Source organism: Mobula hypostoma, chromosome 6 (genome assembly GCF_963921235.1).
Source record: "Mobula hypostoma chromosome 6, sMobHyp1.1, whole genome shotgun sequence".
Classification (NCBI taxonomy): Eukaryota; Metazoa; Chordata; class Chondrichthyes; order Myliobatiformes; family Myliobatidae; genus Mobula; species Mobula hypostoma.
In genome coordinates, this window is record NC_086102.1 from 124,308,833 (window position 1) to 124,326,762 (window position 17,930).

Sequence of the window (17,930 nt, forward strand, 5' to 3'; positions counted from 1 at the left end):
TATCCTTAAACACAAGCGAGGTGTTGGAGGACTGGAAGACAGCTAATGTTGTTCCAATATTCAAGAAAGGATAAGCCAGTGAGCCTGATGTCAGTAGTGGGTAAATTATTGGAAGGTATTATAAGAGAGAAAATTTATAAGTATTTGGATAGATGGAGCCTGATTAGGGATAGTCAAGATGGCTTTGTACATAGCAAGTTGTGTCTAACCAATCTTAGAGTCTTTTGAGGTGATTACCAGGAAAGTTGATGAAGGAAAGGCAGTGGGTGCTGTCAGCATGGACTTTAACAAGGCTTTTGACAGAGTTCTGCATGGGATGCTGGTCAAGAAGGTTCAGCCACTTGGCGTTCAGAATGAAGTAGTAAGTTGAATTCAACATTAGCTTAGCCGTAGAAGCTAGAGATGGTATTGGATGGTTGCCTCTCAGACTAGATATCTGTGACGAGTCGTGTGCTGCAGGAATCAGTGTTGGGTTTTTTTTTTCTTGTCACTTACTATATATTAATGATTTTTTTTCAAATTCAGAAAGCTTTATTGTCATTCTAACCGTACATCAGCTCTGCAGGGCAGAATGAGACAGCGTTTCTCAGGAGCAGTGCAATCATAACATAACAAACGCAACACTAAATAATAAACATAACAATAAATAGTAAAACACAACAGCCACATGTCAGTTAAAATCAAGTTATAAGTATATATTTGGATGATAACATGGTAAACTGGATCAGCAAATATGTGGATGACTCCCAAGATTGGGGCTGTAGTGGACAGCAAGAACAGCTATCAAAGTACGTGGATGAGAAGTGGTATGGAGGGCTATAGTCCAGTTGCAGTTCTATGGGACAAGGCAGAATAAGAGTTTGGCACGGACTAGATTGGCCAAAGGGCCTGTGATGCTCTATAATGCCTGTTTACACTGATTCCACTTTATTCTTCCTACATTCTTATCAGCTTTCTGTAGATTCTGCCTCTCACTGCACATATCTAAGTTTAGACACAATTTACAATGGACAGGTAACTCATCTTCAGCCAGGGCATGGAAACAGGAGCAGCCAGAGGAAACCCGTGCAATTTCAGGACAATTGTGCAAACTCCACACAAATGGCCAGAGGTCGGGATTGAATCCAGTCGCTAGAGCCACTCTAATGTCCAAGATTCTGCAGCTTAAATTCTGTAGTCAATTATTTAAAGGTTTGAATTCTTATTGAGAAACCTGAACAGTGTGGAAAGGATGCGTTAACTTTGGGAGGTTTTCAGTACTGCAACTTAAATATTGCCCTTGCCTTTGTTTCCTCACATAACTCTCTTTTGTATTTCTGGTTTGGTGTCCATTTCAAATCCAAATGCCTCTATAGCTTAATGCAAAAGAAGGAGGAGTAGACATTTCAGGAACACTGCTGCGGATTGAGAGTTAGTAATTTAGGTGTTTCTGTGGTTACGGAGCTTCAGTGTAATTTGTTCACTCTTTGAATTCGGTGTGAGGTTTCTTAATGAATGCTCTATTTTCAGCATCTAGACTTCTGCATCTGCTGGCAGAGTGTGATGTGCATTGCTGAGGTGTTACTTCAGTGCCCCTCAAAACAAACCCTGTCTATTCTCGATGAACCTGGAAATTTAAGCTGAGTTCAAATAGTTTTCTGAAATGCTTAATGGCATCAGCTTACAATTCAATGTAAAAGTATACCTGCATATGTTTTGTCAGTTGTTTAAACTATAATCTTTTGTCCAAATCCTTTCTGGCTCTTCTAATGTACATCACTTTATGTAACACCCTGAGGAATCTTCTGTTCCTGCGGCATTGCCTGCATTAACATTTTACCCTTTGGGTATCAAAGATCTGTCTACCTTTGCTTTGAAACATTCAAAGACTTTGCTTCAGTGTGATTGGAGGAAGAGGCCCAAGGATACTCACTGCACTGTATGGAATAAAAAAAGGGGGAGGGGTTCATTTATTGCAGAGATAAGGAAAGAGTAAACACTTTGTTTTAGATTCTGTAAGACATAGGAGCAGAATTAAGACATTGAGCCTATTAAGTCTGCTCCACCATTCAGTCATGGCTTATTAATTATCCCTCTTGACCACGTTTCTGCCTTCTCACTGTAAGTTTTGATCTTACTGGTCAAGAATCTGTTGACCTCTGTTATAAATATACCATGTAACATGGCCTCCACAGACTTTTGTAGCAATGAATTCCACAAATTCACCACCCTCTGGCTAAAGAAATACCTCCTCATCTCTGTTATGAAGAAATGTCCATTTATTCTTAGGCTGTGCCCACTGGTCCTAGACTTTCCCACTATTGGAAATATCCTCCCACACCCACCCTATCTAGGTCTTTCGTAATTCAGTAGGTCTCAATGAGATCTGACCTTTGCTGCACCATCACTGTTCCTGCAACGTTTAGGTGCACAACTTCAGATTTCTAGCATCTGGAAACTTACTTATAACTTATTCCTAAAATTATAGCAGTGTGTAGTTTCTGCCAAAGGAACACAAGGTTGTTGTGCTGGTTCCTACTTAAGAATATGGAGCCTTCCTGTTTAATTTTCTTTTTGTCCCATAAGAGGAAACCTCTCCCCATCATGACCACACAGGAATTTGAAATCAAGTCAGTTCTCAATGTTCAAAACTCCTGTGAATGTAAGTCTAACTTGTCCAGCCTATCTATGTAAGACAATATTCCATTCTTGGTATTAGCCCAGCAAATGTCCTCTGAACTGCTTCAAAGGTGTTAATGTCCTTCCTTAAATAAGGTGACCAGTGCCCTACATAGTGTTCCAGATGTGGTTTTACCAATGCCCTGCACAAGTATATCGTGGTCTCGGAGTTTTTATTTTCAATTTCCCTAACAGTCAAAGGTGACATAAAATAGTTGGTGTCATAGACAGTGAATACATTTATCAAACATTACAAGGAGATTGTGATCATCTTGGTAGCTGGGCTGAGGGATGACAAATGGCATTCATTCTAAATAAATGTGATGTGGTGAATTTTGGATGTCAAACTGATGTAGGACGTTCACAGTGAATTGTAGAGTTCTGGGAGGCGTTGTAGAGCAGAGAGATCTAGGAGTACAAGTACATGGCTTACTAAAAATGGCATTGAATGGCAGGTAAACATTGAAGAAGGCATTTAGCATGCTGGCCTTCAGTCAGGACATTGACTATAGGAGTTGGGATGTTGCGATGTAACTGTACAAGACACTGGTAAGGTTGCTGCTGGTGTTCAGTTTCATTTACTGTCATAGGAAAGATTTATTCCTTTGAGCATATAAAGAATGATCTGTTATAAAACTGTATAAAATCATGAGGGGCATTGACAGGGTGAATCTACAAACTTTTTCCAGGGAGATGGATTCAAAAACTAGATAGCTTAGGTTTAAGGTGAGGGTGGGGTAGAGATTTAAGAGATCTGGGGAGCAGAGGATGATGCAAATATGAACTTATGCTGCCTGGTTAAAGTAGGTGCAATAACAGCATTCAAAAAGGTGTTTGGACAGTTAAATGGGTTTAAAGATATATGGACCAACGCAGGCAAAAGGGTTAGATGAGCATCTTGTTTGACTTGGGTGAATTGGGCTGAAGGGCCGATATGACTCCACTCCGACTCTTTAGTATTCGTATGGCTTTCCCAATCTTTTCCACTGTTGTACCTGTATATTATACCTAACAAATCCTGATGTAGGGTTTCAACCCAAAACTTCAGCTTTCTCTCTGCCTCCGTAGACACTGTTTGACCTGCTGCATTCCTCCAAAAGTTTGTTTTATACTCCTGTTTGTAGTATCTGCGGTCTCTTGTGTCCCCAGGTCTCTGAGTTTGGACAATATGCATTTCTTATCCTGTCAAAACGGACAATTTGACATTTTTCCTCATTATGTACCGTTGCTAGATCTTTATCTGCTCACTTAACCATTTATATTCTTTTGTTGCCTTTCATTCTTTCATAACTTACTTTTTTGGCCCATCTTTGTGCCATCAGCAAACTTAGCAAATATATCTTCAATCCTAGTCATTTATAGAAATTGCACAAGAGTAAATAGCCAGGCAACACACATCAAAGTTGCTGGTGAACGCAGCAGGCCAGGCAGCATCTCTAGGAAGAGGTACAGTCGATGTTTCAGGCCGAGACCCTTTGTTCTGACGAAGGGTCTCGGCCTGAAACATCGACTGTACCTCTTCCTAGAGATGTTGCCTGGCCTGCTGCGTTCACCAGCAACTTTGATGTGTGTTGCTTGAATTTCCAACATCTGCAGAATTCCTGTTGTTTGCACAGTAAATAGCCAGTATCTTTTTCCCAGGTTGAAATATCTAATAGTAAAGGGAGAAAATTCAAGGGAGATGAGTGGAGCAAGCTTTTCTTATACTGGAGTGGGTGCTTGGAATGCATTCACAGGGCTGGTGGTGAAGGCAGTTAGAAAAGAAGTCCTCTTAGATAGGCACATGAATGGCAGAGAGTGAAGGATAGAGAACTCATGCAGGCAGAAGGATTAGTGTAATTAGACATAATTAGCTTAATTAGCCCATGGGCTGAACAACCTGTCCCTGTGTTGTACTGTTCTATGTTTTAAATTGTAAAAAAAATTGAAGCCCTATTGTTATTCTCTGTGGAGCAACATTTATTTCATCTTGTATACCAGGAAAAGATCCATTTATGCCTACTCTCATTCCTGTTAGCCAGCCAGTCTAATATTGATGCTACTATGTCACCTCCTAAACCATGAGCTTTTATTTTTTGCGTTAACCTTTGTTACAGCACCTTACCAAATGTCTTCTTGAAATCTTATTAAATTCATTAATTTCCCTTTTATCTACAGCATGTGATCTTTCTTCACAGCACTCTCTCAAATTAGTCAAATATGGTTAACTCACACAAAATTCTGGAGGAGCTCAGCAGGTCAGCATCTATGGAGAGGAATAAACAGTTACCGTTTCAGGTCAAGACTTCATCAAAGCTGCAAAAGAAAGGGGAAGAAGTCAGAATGAGATGAACAGCTCCCCCTTTGGGAGGGGGAGGAGTACAAGCTGGCAGGATTTCCCGATGGCCAACTGTTTTAATTGCACTGCCCATTCTCATTCCATGGCCTCCTCTGCAGCCTCAATGAAGCCACTCTCAGGTTTAGAAGCAACATTCAGTTTCTGTCTGGGTAACCTCCAACCTGACAACATGAACATTGATTTCAGTAATTTCAGGTAACTTCCCCCCTTTCTCCCTTCTCTCTTTTTCCATTCCCTATTCTAGCTCGCCTCTTACCTCTTCTCCCCAACTGCCTATCACCTCCTTCTGGTGCCCCTTCTCCTCCTCTTTCTCCCATGGTCCACTCTCCTCTGGTATCAGATTTCTTCTTCTTCAGACCTTTGCATTTTCCACCCATCACCTCCCAGCTTCTCACTATGCCTTTGCTCATGCTCTAAGTACTTTCCTGGCCAGGTGGAAGTTTTATTGGAATATCCCTGTGAAACACCCTGCCATTCTTTATCATGGTCACACTGGATCCTCATTCCTTGGAATGTATGAGAATGAGTGGTGACCTCATCGAAGTTTATAAAATAATGGGAGGCATGTATAAGATGGTCATAGTCTTTTCCCGAAGATTGGGAGTCCAAGCTAGAAGGCCGAACTTCAAGATGAAAGGGAAGAAATTTAAAAGATACCTGAGAGGTAACTTCCTTATGTAGAGGACAGTGAGTACCTGGGAAAAGCTGCCAGATAAAGTGGTTAAGGTGGGTCCAAATGCAGCATTTGAGGTGTTTTGATAAGTACATGAAGGGGAAAGGCTTGGAGAGGTATGGGTCTAACACATGTAACTGGGGACTAGCAGAGAGGATTTTGTATTTGATGTGAACCACTGGGCCTGAAGGACCTGTTTTGTGATGTATTATTCTTTAACTCTATGTTATCAGTACTTTTTAAATGCCAACTGTTACTATACTTTTTAGCATTTTGATTTGTTCTGTACAGGAGTCTGCTTAAAATATTTTGTAGTGAGACAAATAATATTTTCTGAATACATGAAGCACTGATAAATTAGACGTGTAAGCTCGGCTGATGTTATGGTCATTGATACTGGGTCCTTTTTGTTTTTGGGTGAGTCAGAGAGGAAACATTTTGTGTGGGGTAAACCGATCAATTGCTTGTCACTCATTGCATGATTAAGTTGGGAGAAGAAATGGAGAAGGGCAAAAGTTGGTGCAACAATCTAGAGAGAATGCTGAGCTTGTATGCTGAATCCCAGGACTTCAAAAACAAAGCAGTTTCTTTGGCTCTCTGAAACTCAGTGTAAGGGCTAGGTAGTACTTTGAAGTATTGGTAAGTTTTCAGAACATAGAGTCAGTGTTAGCATTAAATGAATGTTATTTAGGGGTCAGTATGACTACTAAAAGTCTATAACTGCTGGTTAGTGCAAGTGTGTTATAGGAGATAGTATCTCAAGAGTCACTATGATATTTTGGGAAATATTAACTCAAAGGTTCAGGGTGTGACATTAGAGAGGGGTATTTCAGGAGGAATCAAGTCAGTTTGAATATTGTAGGAGATGGCATGTATATTTCAGATTAGCTTTTCTTAATAGTGACAACTTCCATTCAGAAAGCACTTTTACTGCTGAAAAAATGTCCCTAGTCCTTCTTGTGAGCATCAGTAAATAAGAAAACTGAGATCTAGCAATGTAGATAGTAAAAGTATAAAACAAGGGAAGAAAGGTGGTGATATGGAGAGGTTTAGAAAGGGAATTCCGTAATCCAAGATTTTGCCATCTTAACACATTCCCTCCAACAGAGAGACTTTAAGTGAGGTACTTCAGACAGAATTGGGAGGATTGCACATACCAAGGAAGTTTAAGGGATTGGGAGAATGGATGTAAGGGAGGGAGAAAAGTAGGAAAATTGTAAATGGGAATAAGAATTTAAAAATCTGCAAATTTGCATTTGTTTACCAGAAATGTAAGTTAGGATTTGGACATTAGAGCTTGGATAGCCTTGGATTCAGAAAGTGGGAAAAGGGAGACCATCAAGAGTGCATTGGCAAAGTTGTATCTAGAGGTAGCAAAGATATGGATGATGGTTTCATTAGCTAATTGTCAAAGGCAAAGAGCAAATCAGGTGATATTACAAACATGAAAAAAGTGCAAGGTCCAAAAGCTGGAACCAGCCATGACAGCCAGGTTACAATAGCCAGCTTGACTTTAATACTTCACAGATATTCGGGTGAAGTCAGTGGTAAGGGAACAAATGTGATCATTTGAACCTTCCCAGTATTTAGTTGAAGGAAATTTCTTTTCAATCACTGCTAGATGTCAGCGAAACACTGGCAACTTCATGGTAGTGTCAGGGTCAAAAGAAGTAGAGATAAGATAAAGCTGCATATTATCAGTGTACAGGAGGGCACTAAGATGTTAAGTGGCACAGTATATGTAATAATTAACATGATATTAAAGGGATCAGCAACTAGAGCTTATTCTGTAGGTTAAGCAAGATAGTGACTATTGAAAAGTAAGGGTGATGGCAACTGTAGGCATTAGTGGGCAGAATGGAAACAGCATCTCTAGGAATCCAGGTCCATTTATTAAAGGAAGCAATCACTCCTCATGTCACTATGTAATAAAGGAGACAGCATGTTGTAGTCAGTGGGAGTTTTAATGCAGATGCTGGAAAACTGAAGCAAAATGCTTAAAATTTAGCAGTCAGGCAGCACCTGTGGAGAGAGCATTGACTTAGAGTTTCGGGTTGATGACTTTCAGGGTAATTAGGCAGCGAATAGGTTCCCTTAAGGATCATTGTGGAAATCTATGTGTGGAAACACTGGAAATGAGCACAGTATTAAATGAATGTTTCACATTTGCAATGTGTAGAGGGATTTAGACAGATACATGAACAGGTGGGGACTAGAGGGATATGGACTACCTGGAGCCAGATGGGATTAGATAGATTGGCATTATGGGCAGCACAGCATTGGTGAACTGAACCACTCCGCAGTCCCGTCTTACTCAGGTCCCAGTGCCAGCACTTGGGCCCTCGGAGACTCCATCTTCTTCTCACCCCACCATCCCTGGACACCCCAAACCTCCTATCTCCTCAGACGCTACCAACCTTCCCCCCACCCCCATCCCAGCTCTTATCTGAGCTGGGTCTTCACCATTCCCTTTCGCCTTCTCCTCTCTTGGGGCAGAACGTTCTTTCCTCAATAAGGGCCTCATCTTTGTCCCCCTGTCCCTGGAACTTCAGCGAGTTCCACACCTGCCATGGCGCTGAGTCTAGTTCAGTCCTTTCCTACCTACATCCATAGCACTTCACATGCTCTGGATCTTTTCAATGATTTCAAGCTCCCTGGGCCCCATCATCTTACTTTCACTATGGAAGTCCAGTCCCTGTACGCCTCCACCCCCCCACCAGAAAGGTCTCAAAGTTCTCTGTTTCTTTCCAGACACCAGACCCAACCAATTCCCTCCACCACCGCTCTCCTCCATCTAGTGGAACTTGTCCTCACTCTTAATAATTTCTTCTTTGGCTCCTCCCACTTCCTTCAAACAAAAGGTGTAACCATGGACACTCACATGCGTCCCAGCTATGCCTGCCTTTTTGTTGTCTACGTGGAGCAGTCTATGTTCCAAGCCTACACTGATGCCCTTCCTCCACTTTTCCTACGCTACATCAACGACTGCATTGATGCTGCTTCCTGCACCCAGGCTGAGTTTGTCTACTTCATCAACTTTGCCTCGAACTTCCACCCTGCCCTCAAATTTACCTGGTCCATTTCTGACACCTCCCTCCCCTTCCTTAATTTCAATGTTTCTATTGCTAGAGACAGCTTATCTTCTGATGTCTATTATAAACCCACGGACTCTCACAGCTACCTGTGAGAAATATCTTTTCCCACCCTGTTACTTGTAAAAACACCATTCCCTTGTCTCAATTCCTCTGTCTCCACTGCATCTGCTGTCAGGATGAGGCTTTTTATTCTAGAACAAAGGAGATGCCCTTCTCTTTCAAAGAAAGGGGCTTCCCTTCCTCCATCATCAACGCTGCCCTCGACCGCATCTCTTCCATTTCACGCGTGCCTGCTCTTACCCTCCTCTCATCCTCCCGCCACCATACCAGGGATAGGGTTCCACTTGTCTTCACCTATCTCCCACCAGCCTCCGCTTCCAGCACATAATTGTCTGGAACGTCTGCCATCTCCTGCAGGATCCCACCACCAATCACATCTTCCCCACCTCGCCACCCCCCCCCGTCACACTTGCTGCTTTTCACAGGGATCACTTCCTACGCAACTCACTTGTCCATTCATCCCTCCCCACTAATCTCACTCCTGGCCCTTACCCTTGCAAGCAGAAAAGGTGCGACACTTGCCCGTACACCTCCTCCCTCACTACAATTCAGGGCCTCAAGCAGTCCTTCCAGGTGAGTCTGTTGGGCTCCCAGTGTGGCCTTCTGTAGATTAGTGAGACCCGACATGCCGAGCACCTATGCTCCGTCCGCCTGAAGAAGCAGGATTTCCCAGTGGCCACCCATTTTAGTTCCACTTCCTATTCCCATTCCAATATGTCAGTCTGTAGCCTCCTCCACTGCCATGATGAGGCCACACTCAGGTTGGAGAAGCAGCACCTTGTATTCCGTCTGAGTAGCCTCCAATTTGAAGGCATGAACATTGATTTCTGGAACTCAAGGTGATGGACCCCCCCCCCAAACTCCCCAGACACTCTCACCATTCTCCATCCCTTAATCCCTCTCTCACCATATCTCCTTTCCTGCCCATCACCTCCCTTTGGTGCTCATCCCCCCTTTTCTTTCTTCCATGGCCTTCTGTTCTCTCCTATCAGACTCTCCCTTCTCCAACCCTGTATCTCTTTCACCAATCAACTTCCCAGCTCTTTACTTCATTCCTCTCCCTCCCAGTAAAACCTATCATCTTATGTTTCTGTCTCCCATCCTGCAGCTTTTAAATCTACTCCTCATCTTTTTTTCTGCAGTCCTGCTGAAGGGGCTCGGCCCGAAACGTTGACTGTACTTTTTTCCATAGATGCTGCCTGGCCTGCTGAGTTCCTCCAGCATTTTGTGTGTGTCATTTGAATTTCCAGCATCTGCAAATTTTCTTTTGTTTGCGAAGGGTCTGTATTTGTTTTGTGTATTTGTCATGGAGAAGCTTATGGAAGCTGGTGAATTCAGGGAACAGAATAGTGATGTCTTGAAACATATTCACATTACAAAGATGAGGTGCTGGTAATCTAAGTGCCTGAAGGTGTATTCATCTCTTGAGTGCTGACCAAGCCGAGGACAATGTCGAAACAAGGGAAGAATGGCAGAGATACTTGTATCATCACAAGTACAGGTGAGACTGGAGGATGCTTAATGTTATCCATTTATAAGAAGAACTGCAAGGATAAGCCAAAGTACAAGCCACTGAAACGTGATGCAAGAGTTACTGAGGGGTGCTGGATACTGAGAAACAGGATCTCTTGCATTTGGAGAGATAGTCAGCATGGCTTTGAATGTTGAGAAATCATATCTGTCAAATTTGATAGAGTTTTTTGAACGACTCTACTAATGGAAGGAGTAATGCTAGTTTAGTAAGCAAAAGATTGTTGGTAATTTACTTCCAGCATGTCCCTTTCAACTGAGCCAAAGCCCTAACACCCTGGTGTCCATCAGCAGGGTCTGATCTCGGCCAGGCTCTGTGTATCATGGTGTGGAGACACTGCTCCTGAAATAGTTTAGTTTAGTTTAGTCATACTTTATTGATCCTGGGGGAAATTCATTTTCGTTACAGTTGCACCATAAATAATAAATAGTAATAGAACCATAAATAGTTAAATAGTAATATGTAAATTATGCCAGTAAGTTATGAAATATGTCCAGGAGCAGCCTATTGGCTCAGGGTGTCTGACCCTCCAATACCCGCCTGAGGACAATGTCAAAGTGGCCATTGAATTTATCTGTATTTCTGAATATCTCTGATATTAAGAGATATTTAAATAACGTTATAATTGGGAGTAAAATAGTCAAAATTATTGAAAATGTCTTAAAATTTGATTAACTGAAATGTATCACAAAATTATGCTGCCATTGTAATTTTAAGAATACCTTATAAATCAAAACTTCATTTCTCTGTATCTGTAGACAGGTATGTGTTATTTTAAATTAGAGTTTATTCCTTGAAATAGTAATTGTGATGTAGCTTCTGTCATCAGTGATTTGGTATCCCTACTTGGTGACATGGGAGACAAAAATGCTAGAATTTGGAGCAGTGAATAATGTTTTGGGGGAACGAGGTGGTTTCAAGTAGCATCTGTGGAGGACGGGGTAGGAAATAGTTGACGCTTCGGGTCAAAGCCCACAATCCTAATCCTGCAGCAATCTTGATGCAGGATTTTGACCCAAAACGTCAGAGGAGACATTGACTGAACTGAACATGCAAGCATTCAGGGTGGTAACAGCTCTAGAGATGAATGTGAATGTTAATGAAGGTAGTAACATGTACTCTGTGAGGTGTTAAAGGCACAGTAAATCAAGGGGTCAGTGAATAGTAACAGGCCTTAATTCTAGGATCAGCGTCTACTCTTGGTCTGTGTAATTTTAACACAGGTAGCACCTGATGCACAATACGTTGCCCAAGGAAATAATGCACTAGGAATTGATACATGGTTAAAAGTGGTGGTTACAACTTTTTCTCTGTATAATTGCTCATGGGGGGGGGAGCGCAGTAACTCAATGTATGATCTTTGAAGCAGAGGTATTCTTGAGGTGGGTGGGAAGTCAAAGAGATGGTAAATTGAGCTGTTTTTTTTGAGAGTATTGCAGGAGTCAGTTGAGGCATCAGTATGTGCTTTTAAAAAGTCTGACACAAGCTATCATGTGTGTGAAAGGCAATGTTAACGCTAGAGGTCAGTATGTGAACATTAAAAGGCACAAGTACCTCAAGCATCGATGTGTGCAAAAGGGGTTTTGTATCACTGAGCATCAGTGGTGACAGTAATTTTTGTGGGTATTATGTGTGTTGAAGGGGTTTTAGAGGTCATTGCCATCATAGAAATTTAAGGGGATATTGTGATTGGTGCAAGAGAGAGCGTGTGCTGTTTAAGGAAAGAACATCGAGAGAGCAATGTGATCTTTTGGGGGACAGCATGCTGAAACAGTCAGGAAATTGAGTGATCTGAAGATTAATGTATGGTGTTGAAAAAGATAGTAACAATGGATCAATGAAATTTTATTGAAGAAAGCAAAGATCTCCGGTTAGTGTCTGAGTGCTGAAAGGGATGACAGCAGGGTTACAGTCAGGAGTTAAAACAGATGGTAACTATAGGTCACCATGTGATATTAAATGTAGTAATTTTAGTAACAATACAATTAATATTTAGTTCAGTTCTATGGATAGTCATGTGTTCTTTCTACTAAATCCTAAATCTCACTACAGTCTGAAATTTGTCAACATGTGCATTAAGTAATACTTTTTAAACATAGCCTTCTCCTTGGACTCCATGCCATCCATTCCATTCTGTCATATACTCAGTGAGATGACTTTCTTCTTGTCTTCAGGACTAGACTGGTCTGAGGACAGCGAGGAAGAAGAAGAGGAAGATGAACGTGTGCCTCCTTGCCAGTATGCTTGGACGTTGCGGGACAAGTGGTCAAATGTTCACCCAGAGTGAGTACATTTGGCTAATCTTTCAATATTTTGTTGAGGCTTTGACTTGGGTTCTAATAACTTGGCTGTGAAGGAAATTGTAGCCTATTCGTACTGAAATAAATCCTATCAAGGTTACTACTTGCCTGTGACAAATACACAATCATAATAAGAAAATAAAACCTTCCATAGCTTATACATCTTTGATATCCTTATTAGTAAAAGGACTCTAACTCAACAAAATTTAGGTCTCTACGAGGGGTGATTGATAAGTTCGTGGCCTAAGATAGAAGGAGTCAATTTTAGAAAACTTAGCACATTTATTTTTCAACATAGTCCCCTCCTACATTTACACACTTAGTCCAGCGGTCGTGGAGCATACAGATCTTGGACCTCCAGAAAGTGCCCACAGCAGGGGTGATTGATAAGTTTGTGGCCTAAGGTAGAAGGAGATGAGTTATACAGCTCTCGTTACATGCACATGCAGTTCAACTCTTTGAGTGATTATGCAGAAGGTTTGAGGTTAATAGCTCATCAGTTAATAACTCATCAGGGGTGATTGATAAGTTTGTGGCCTAAGGTAGAAGGTGATGAGTTATACGGCTCTCGTTGCATGCACATGCAGTTCAACTCATAACTCATCTCCTTCTACCTTAGGCCACAAACTTATCAATCACCCCTGCTGTGGACACTTTCTGGAGGTCCAAGATCGGTATGCTCCATGATCGCTGGACTAAGTGTGTATATGTAGGAGGGGACTATGTTGAAAAATAAATGTGCTAGGTTTTCTTAAATTGACGCCTTCTACCGTAGGCCGCGAACTTATCAATCACCCCTCGTAGTTTGCAAAACATAATAAACAGAAGCACTGGAGAATATTAAAAAATAATTTAGAGGGACGATGGTAGAACTAGGAGAGTGTAAATATGAAGAAATATTGCACAGGCTAGCAATGTTTATCCGATGTAATGTGTCTGAATGACCTGACATGGGTCTTCATTGTGGGAACAGCCACTGTTGCAGTGGACAGAGTTAGAATGGAGAACTGAGGCTTTGGCAAGAAGAAGCAGAGGCCAAGGTTCTGGAGACAATTTTGAAGTGGCCATTGTGTGAATGGGCAGTGTAGGAATTTAAGGTCTGAGACTTTGGCAAGGAGGTACATATGAGCATTTTTATGTAGTAGTTAACTAAAAAAATGCTAAATTCTAACATATTAAATGAAGTAGGGATGCAGAATCAAGTCATGTGCTTTTGCTGCATGATGTGGTTCCTGGTAACCACATCTGCAGCAAGTGTTGGTTGCTCAAGGAACTCGGGCTCAAAATTGACCTGAAATCTGAACTTCAAACACTGTGATGGATCAGGGAGGAGGAGAGTTACCTGGATACTATCTTTCGGAAAGCTGTCACATTCATTAGATTAACTACTACAAATTCAATCTGTGACCGGGAATAAGAGGGTGTGACTAAGTGAGGCAGGTAGGGGGATTCAAAAGCAGGTGCTGGAGGAGCCTCAGCCCTCGAGCTTGGTCAACGGGTCTGAGATTCTTTCTCCCTGTGAGGATGAGAATGGGAGCAGTAGGAAGGATGAATAACCAAACATGGCATTGTGGTTTAGGGAGTCATTCAAAAGGAGGGAAGAGAGTAGAAATGTAGTTCTAATTGGGGATGGCATAATCAGGGGAGTAGTTCTTTTTTGCAAGGATTGTGAGCACTGAAGGCAGTTTTGTCTGCTGGTACCCTGGTTCAGGTCATCTCATCTGACCTGCAGAGGAATTTGGAGTAGGATGGGAAAGATCCAGTTGAAGTGGTCAATGTGGGTATCAATGTCGTAGGAAAAACAAAGAAAGAGGGAACTTGAGCATCTAGGGACTAAAAACACAGCGGGAAAAGGTAATAATTTCTGAATTGTTACCTGAGGCATATGCAAATTAGCACAGGGTTAATAAGATTGGAGTGTTAAATGCTTGGCTCAAAAGATTGCTGTGGGAGAAGTAGATTTGAATTTGTGGGACATTGGCACCAGTTGGGGAAGGAGGGAGCCGTTCTGATGGATAAGCTGTACCTGAAACATGCTGAGATCAGGATCCTGGCAAATTGCTTAATTCGGACTGTGAATAAGGCTTTAAAACTAAGTAGAATGGGGGTGAGTTCAATAGTGTGGAAAAAGATAGATAAAATAAAAGGGGAGGAGAGTGCAGAAGTTACTGACATCTTTAGAGTAAAGAATAAGACAAAAAAATTAGAAAGAGATGAGACTTTAACTTCAGACAACATGGACATAACATTGAAAAGAAGGTTGGTGAGTGCAGGACTGAAGGTGTTCTCTTTGAATGTGTGATGTATATGAAATAAGTAGATGATCTTGTAGAGCAGTTAGAAATTGGCAGTTATGATGTTGTAGGCATTACATAGTCACGGCTGAAGGAAGATCGCAGCTGGAAGCTTAGCATCCAAAGTATTGCATCAAAAGGACAGGCATGTGGGCAAAAGAATTGGGATGGCTCTGTAGTAAAAACTAAAATAAATCCTTAGAAAGAAGTGACATAGGAACAGAAGATGTAGAATCTTTGTGCATTAAGTTCAGGAGCTGCAAAGATGAAAAGACCTTGAAGGGAGATAGGAGAGGGCTGTAAAAAGGTCAATGTTATGATGGTCATTGGGGACTTAAATGTTTAGGTAAACTGGGAACATGAGGTTGGTGCTGGAGAAGGAATTTGTAGAATGCCTGTGAGATGGCTTTTCAAAGCAGCTTGTGGTCAGTAAGCGAAAAGGCATTTCTTGATTAGGTGCCGTGTAACGAACCAGATTAATTGGGGAACTTAAGGTAAAGGAACCTTTAGATGATGCTGATCATAATGTGCTAAAATTCACCCTTCAGTTTGAGAGGGAGAAGATAAAATTGAATGATGGCTACTGAGGCATGAGAGAGGAAATGGTCAAAGTTGACTGGAAGTGGACACTAGCAGAGATGACAGAGAGCTACAATGAATAATTCGAAAGATACAGGATCAGAACATCCCAAAAAAGAATAAGTACTATAAAGGGAGGATGAGACATCTGTGTCTGACAAGGGAAGTTAAAGATGGCATCAATGTAGCCATTAAATAGAGAAAAAGTAGTAGGAAGCTAGAGGCTTGGGAAGCTTTTAAAAACCAAAAGAAGGCAGCTAAAAATGCAATCAGAGAAAAAATGAAATATGAAGGGAATCTAGCCAATAATATAAAAGAGAATACCAGAAGTTTTTCAGATATATAGAGTTTAAAAAGAGGCAAGGCCCCTAGAAATCAGATCATTGGATGTACTGAATAATTATTTTGCATCGGCCTTCACTGTAGAAGACACCAAGAACATGCTAGAAATTTCAGAATGTCAGGGAGCAGAAATGAATGTAGTCCCTACTACGAAGGAGAAGGTGCTTGGGATTCTGAGAGATCTGAAGTTAGATAAGTCACCAGAATTCTGAAAGAGCTAGCTGAAGAGATTGTGGAGGCATTAGTAGTGATCTTTCAAAAATCAATACATTCTAGAATGGTTCCAGATGACTGAAAATTCGGAACTGTCACTGCTCTCTTTAAGAAGTGGCGGGGGGGGGTTGGAGGCAAAAGACAGGAAGTTTATAAGCTAGTGAACCTAACTTCACTGGTTGACAAGATGTCAGAGTCCATTATTAAGGATGAAGTTTTAGGGTACTTGAAGGCACACAGAACCAGAATGGTTTCCTTAAGGAGAAATCTTGTTTGACAGATCTGTTGGGATTATTTGAGGGAAAAATACAAGCAGGAAAGGAGAGCCAGTGGATGTTGTTCACTTGGATTTTCAGAATATTTTTGATAAGGTGCTGCACATTATGCTGCCAAGCAAGATAAGAGCCTATAATCGGTGTTTTAACCGCTGCTTTTCACGTTATATGTTAATGACCTGGATGACAGAATGGATGGCTTTGTGACCAAGTTTGCAGACAATACAAAGATAGTTGAAGGGGACAGGTAGTATTAAGGAAGCAGGGATTGTGCAGAAGGATTTGGACAGATTAGGAGAATGAGCAAAAAAATGTCAGGTAGAATATAGTGCAGGGAAGTATATGGTCAAGCACTTTGGTGGATGAAATAAAGGCATAGGCTGTTTTCTAAATGGAGAGCAAATTCAGAAAACAGAGATACAAAGGGACTTGGAAGTTCTAGTGCAAGATTCCCTAAAGTTTAGCTTGCTGGATGAGATGTTAGTAAGGAAGGCAAATGCAATATCAGCATTCATTTTCAGAGGACTGGAATATAAGAGCAAGGATGTAATGCTGAGGCTTTATAAGGTAGTGGTCAGGCCACATTTGGAGTATTGTGAGCAGTTTTGGGCTCCATATCTAAGAAAGGATAGGTTGGCATTAGAGTCCAGAGGAGGTATATGAGAATAATCCCAGCAATGAAAGGGTTAGCATATGAAGAGTATTTAATAATTTTGGATCTGTTCTCATTGGAGTTTAGAAAAATGAGGGCGGAATGTCAATTGAAACCTACCAAACATTGAAAGGCTTATATAGAGTGGATGTGGAGCAGATGATTCCAATCGTGAGAGAATCTTTGACCAGAGGGCACAGCCCCTGAATAGAAGGACATCCCTGTAGAAAAAGATGAATAAGAGTTTCTTTAGCCAGAGGGTGATGAATGTGTGGACTTCATTGCTACAGATGGTTCTGGAGGCCAAGTATATATGGATATATTTAGAGTAAAGGTTAATAATTTCTTGGTTAGTAAAGGCATCAAAGTTTAGGGGGAGAAGACAGGAGAACGGGTTTGAGCGGGATAATAGATCAGCCATGATTGAATATCTGCTCCATTTCTGCTCCAATGTCTAATTTTACGGTCTTCAAAAATCTCTACTGATCCCCCTCCTTCACATGTTTTACCAGTCTGTTGTCGCCAGTACAACTTTCTATGCAGTGGTGTGCTGGGGCAATGGCATCAACACAGGTGATGCCAACAGGCTCAGTAAACTGATTAGAAAGGCTGGCTCTGTTATAGGAGTCAAACTGGACACAGTGGAGGCTGTGGTAGAACAAAGGACCCTACGGAAAATCCTGGCAATTCTGGGCAATGTTTCTCACCCTCTACATGTCACCTTGGCTGAACAGAGGAGTACTTTTAGTAATGGACTAACTGCACTGCTCCAAAGAGGTCATTCTTACCTCGGCCATTAGGCTCTATAATGAGTCAGCCTATAGCTGGGGAAGTGATGACCCCCTCCTGTTAGACTGTTTGAGGTAAGGTAACATTTTAAAATAATTTTCCTTCTCTTCTAATATTGTAATGCTACTGTG

The 17,930-nt window shown here is 41.5% G+C and overlaps 1 protein-coding gene across 2 annotated transcripts in view; it reads left to right on the forward strand.

Annotated features, from left to right (window-relative positions):
* The window catches only part of ino80db (INO80 complex subunit Db), a 127,069-nt gene that overhangs the window by 44,279 nt on the left and 64,860 nt on the right, over nt 1–17,930 (forward strand). For both annotated transcript variants that reach the window (XM_063051611.1, XM_063051612.1), the window contains exon 4: nt 12,530–12,638. In XM_063051611.1, the coding sequence (XP_062907681.1) occupies nt 12,530–12,638 (109 nt within the window). The remainder of the gene's footprint in view (nt 1–12,529; nt 12,639–17,930) is intronic.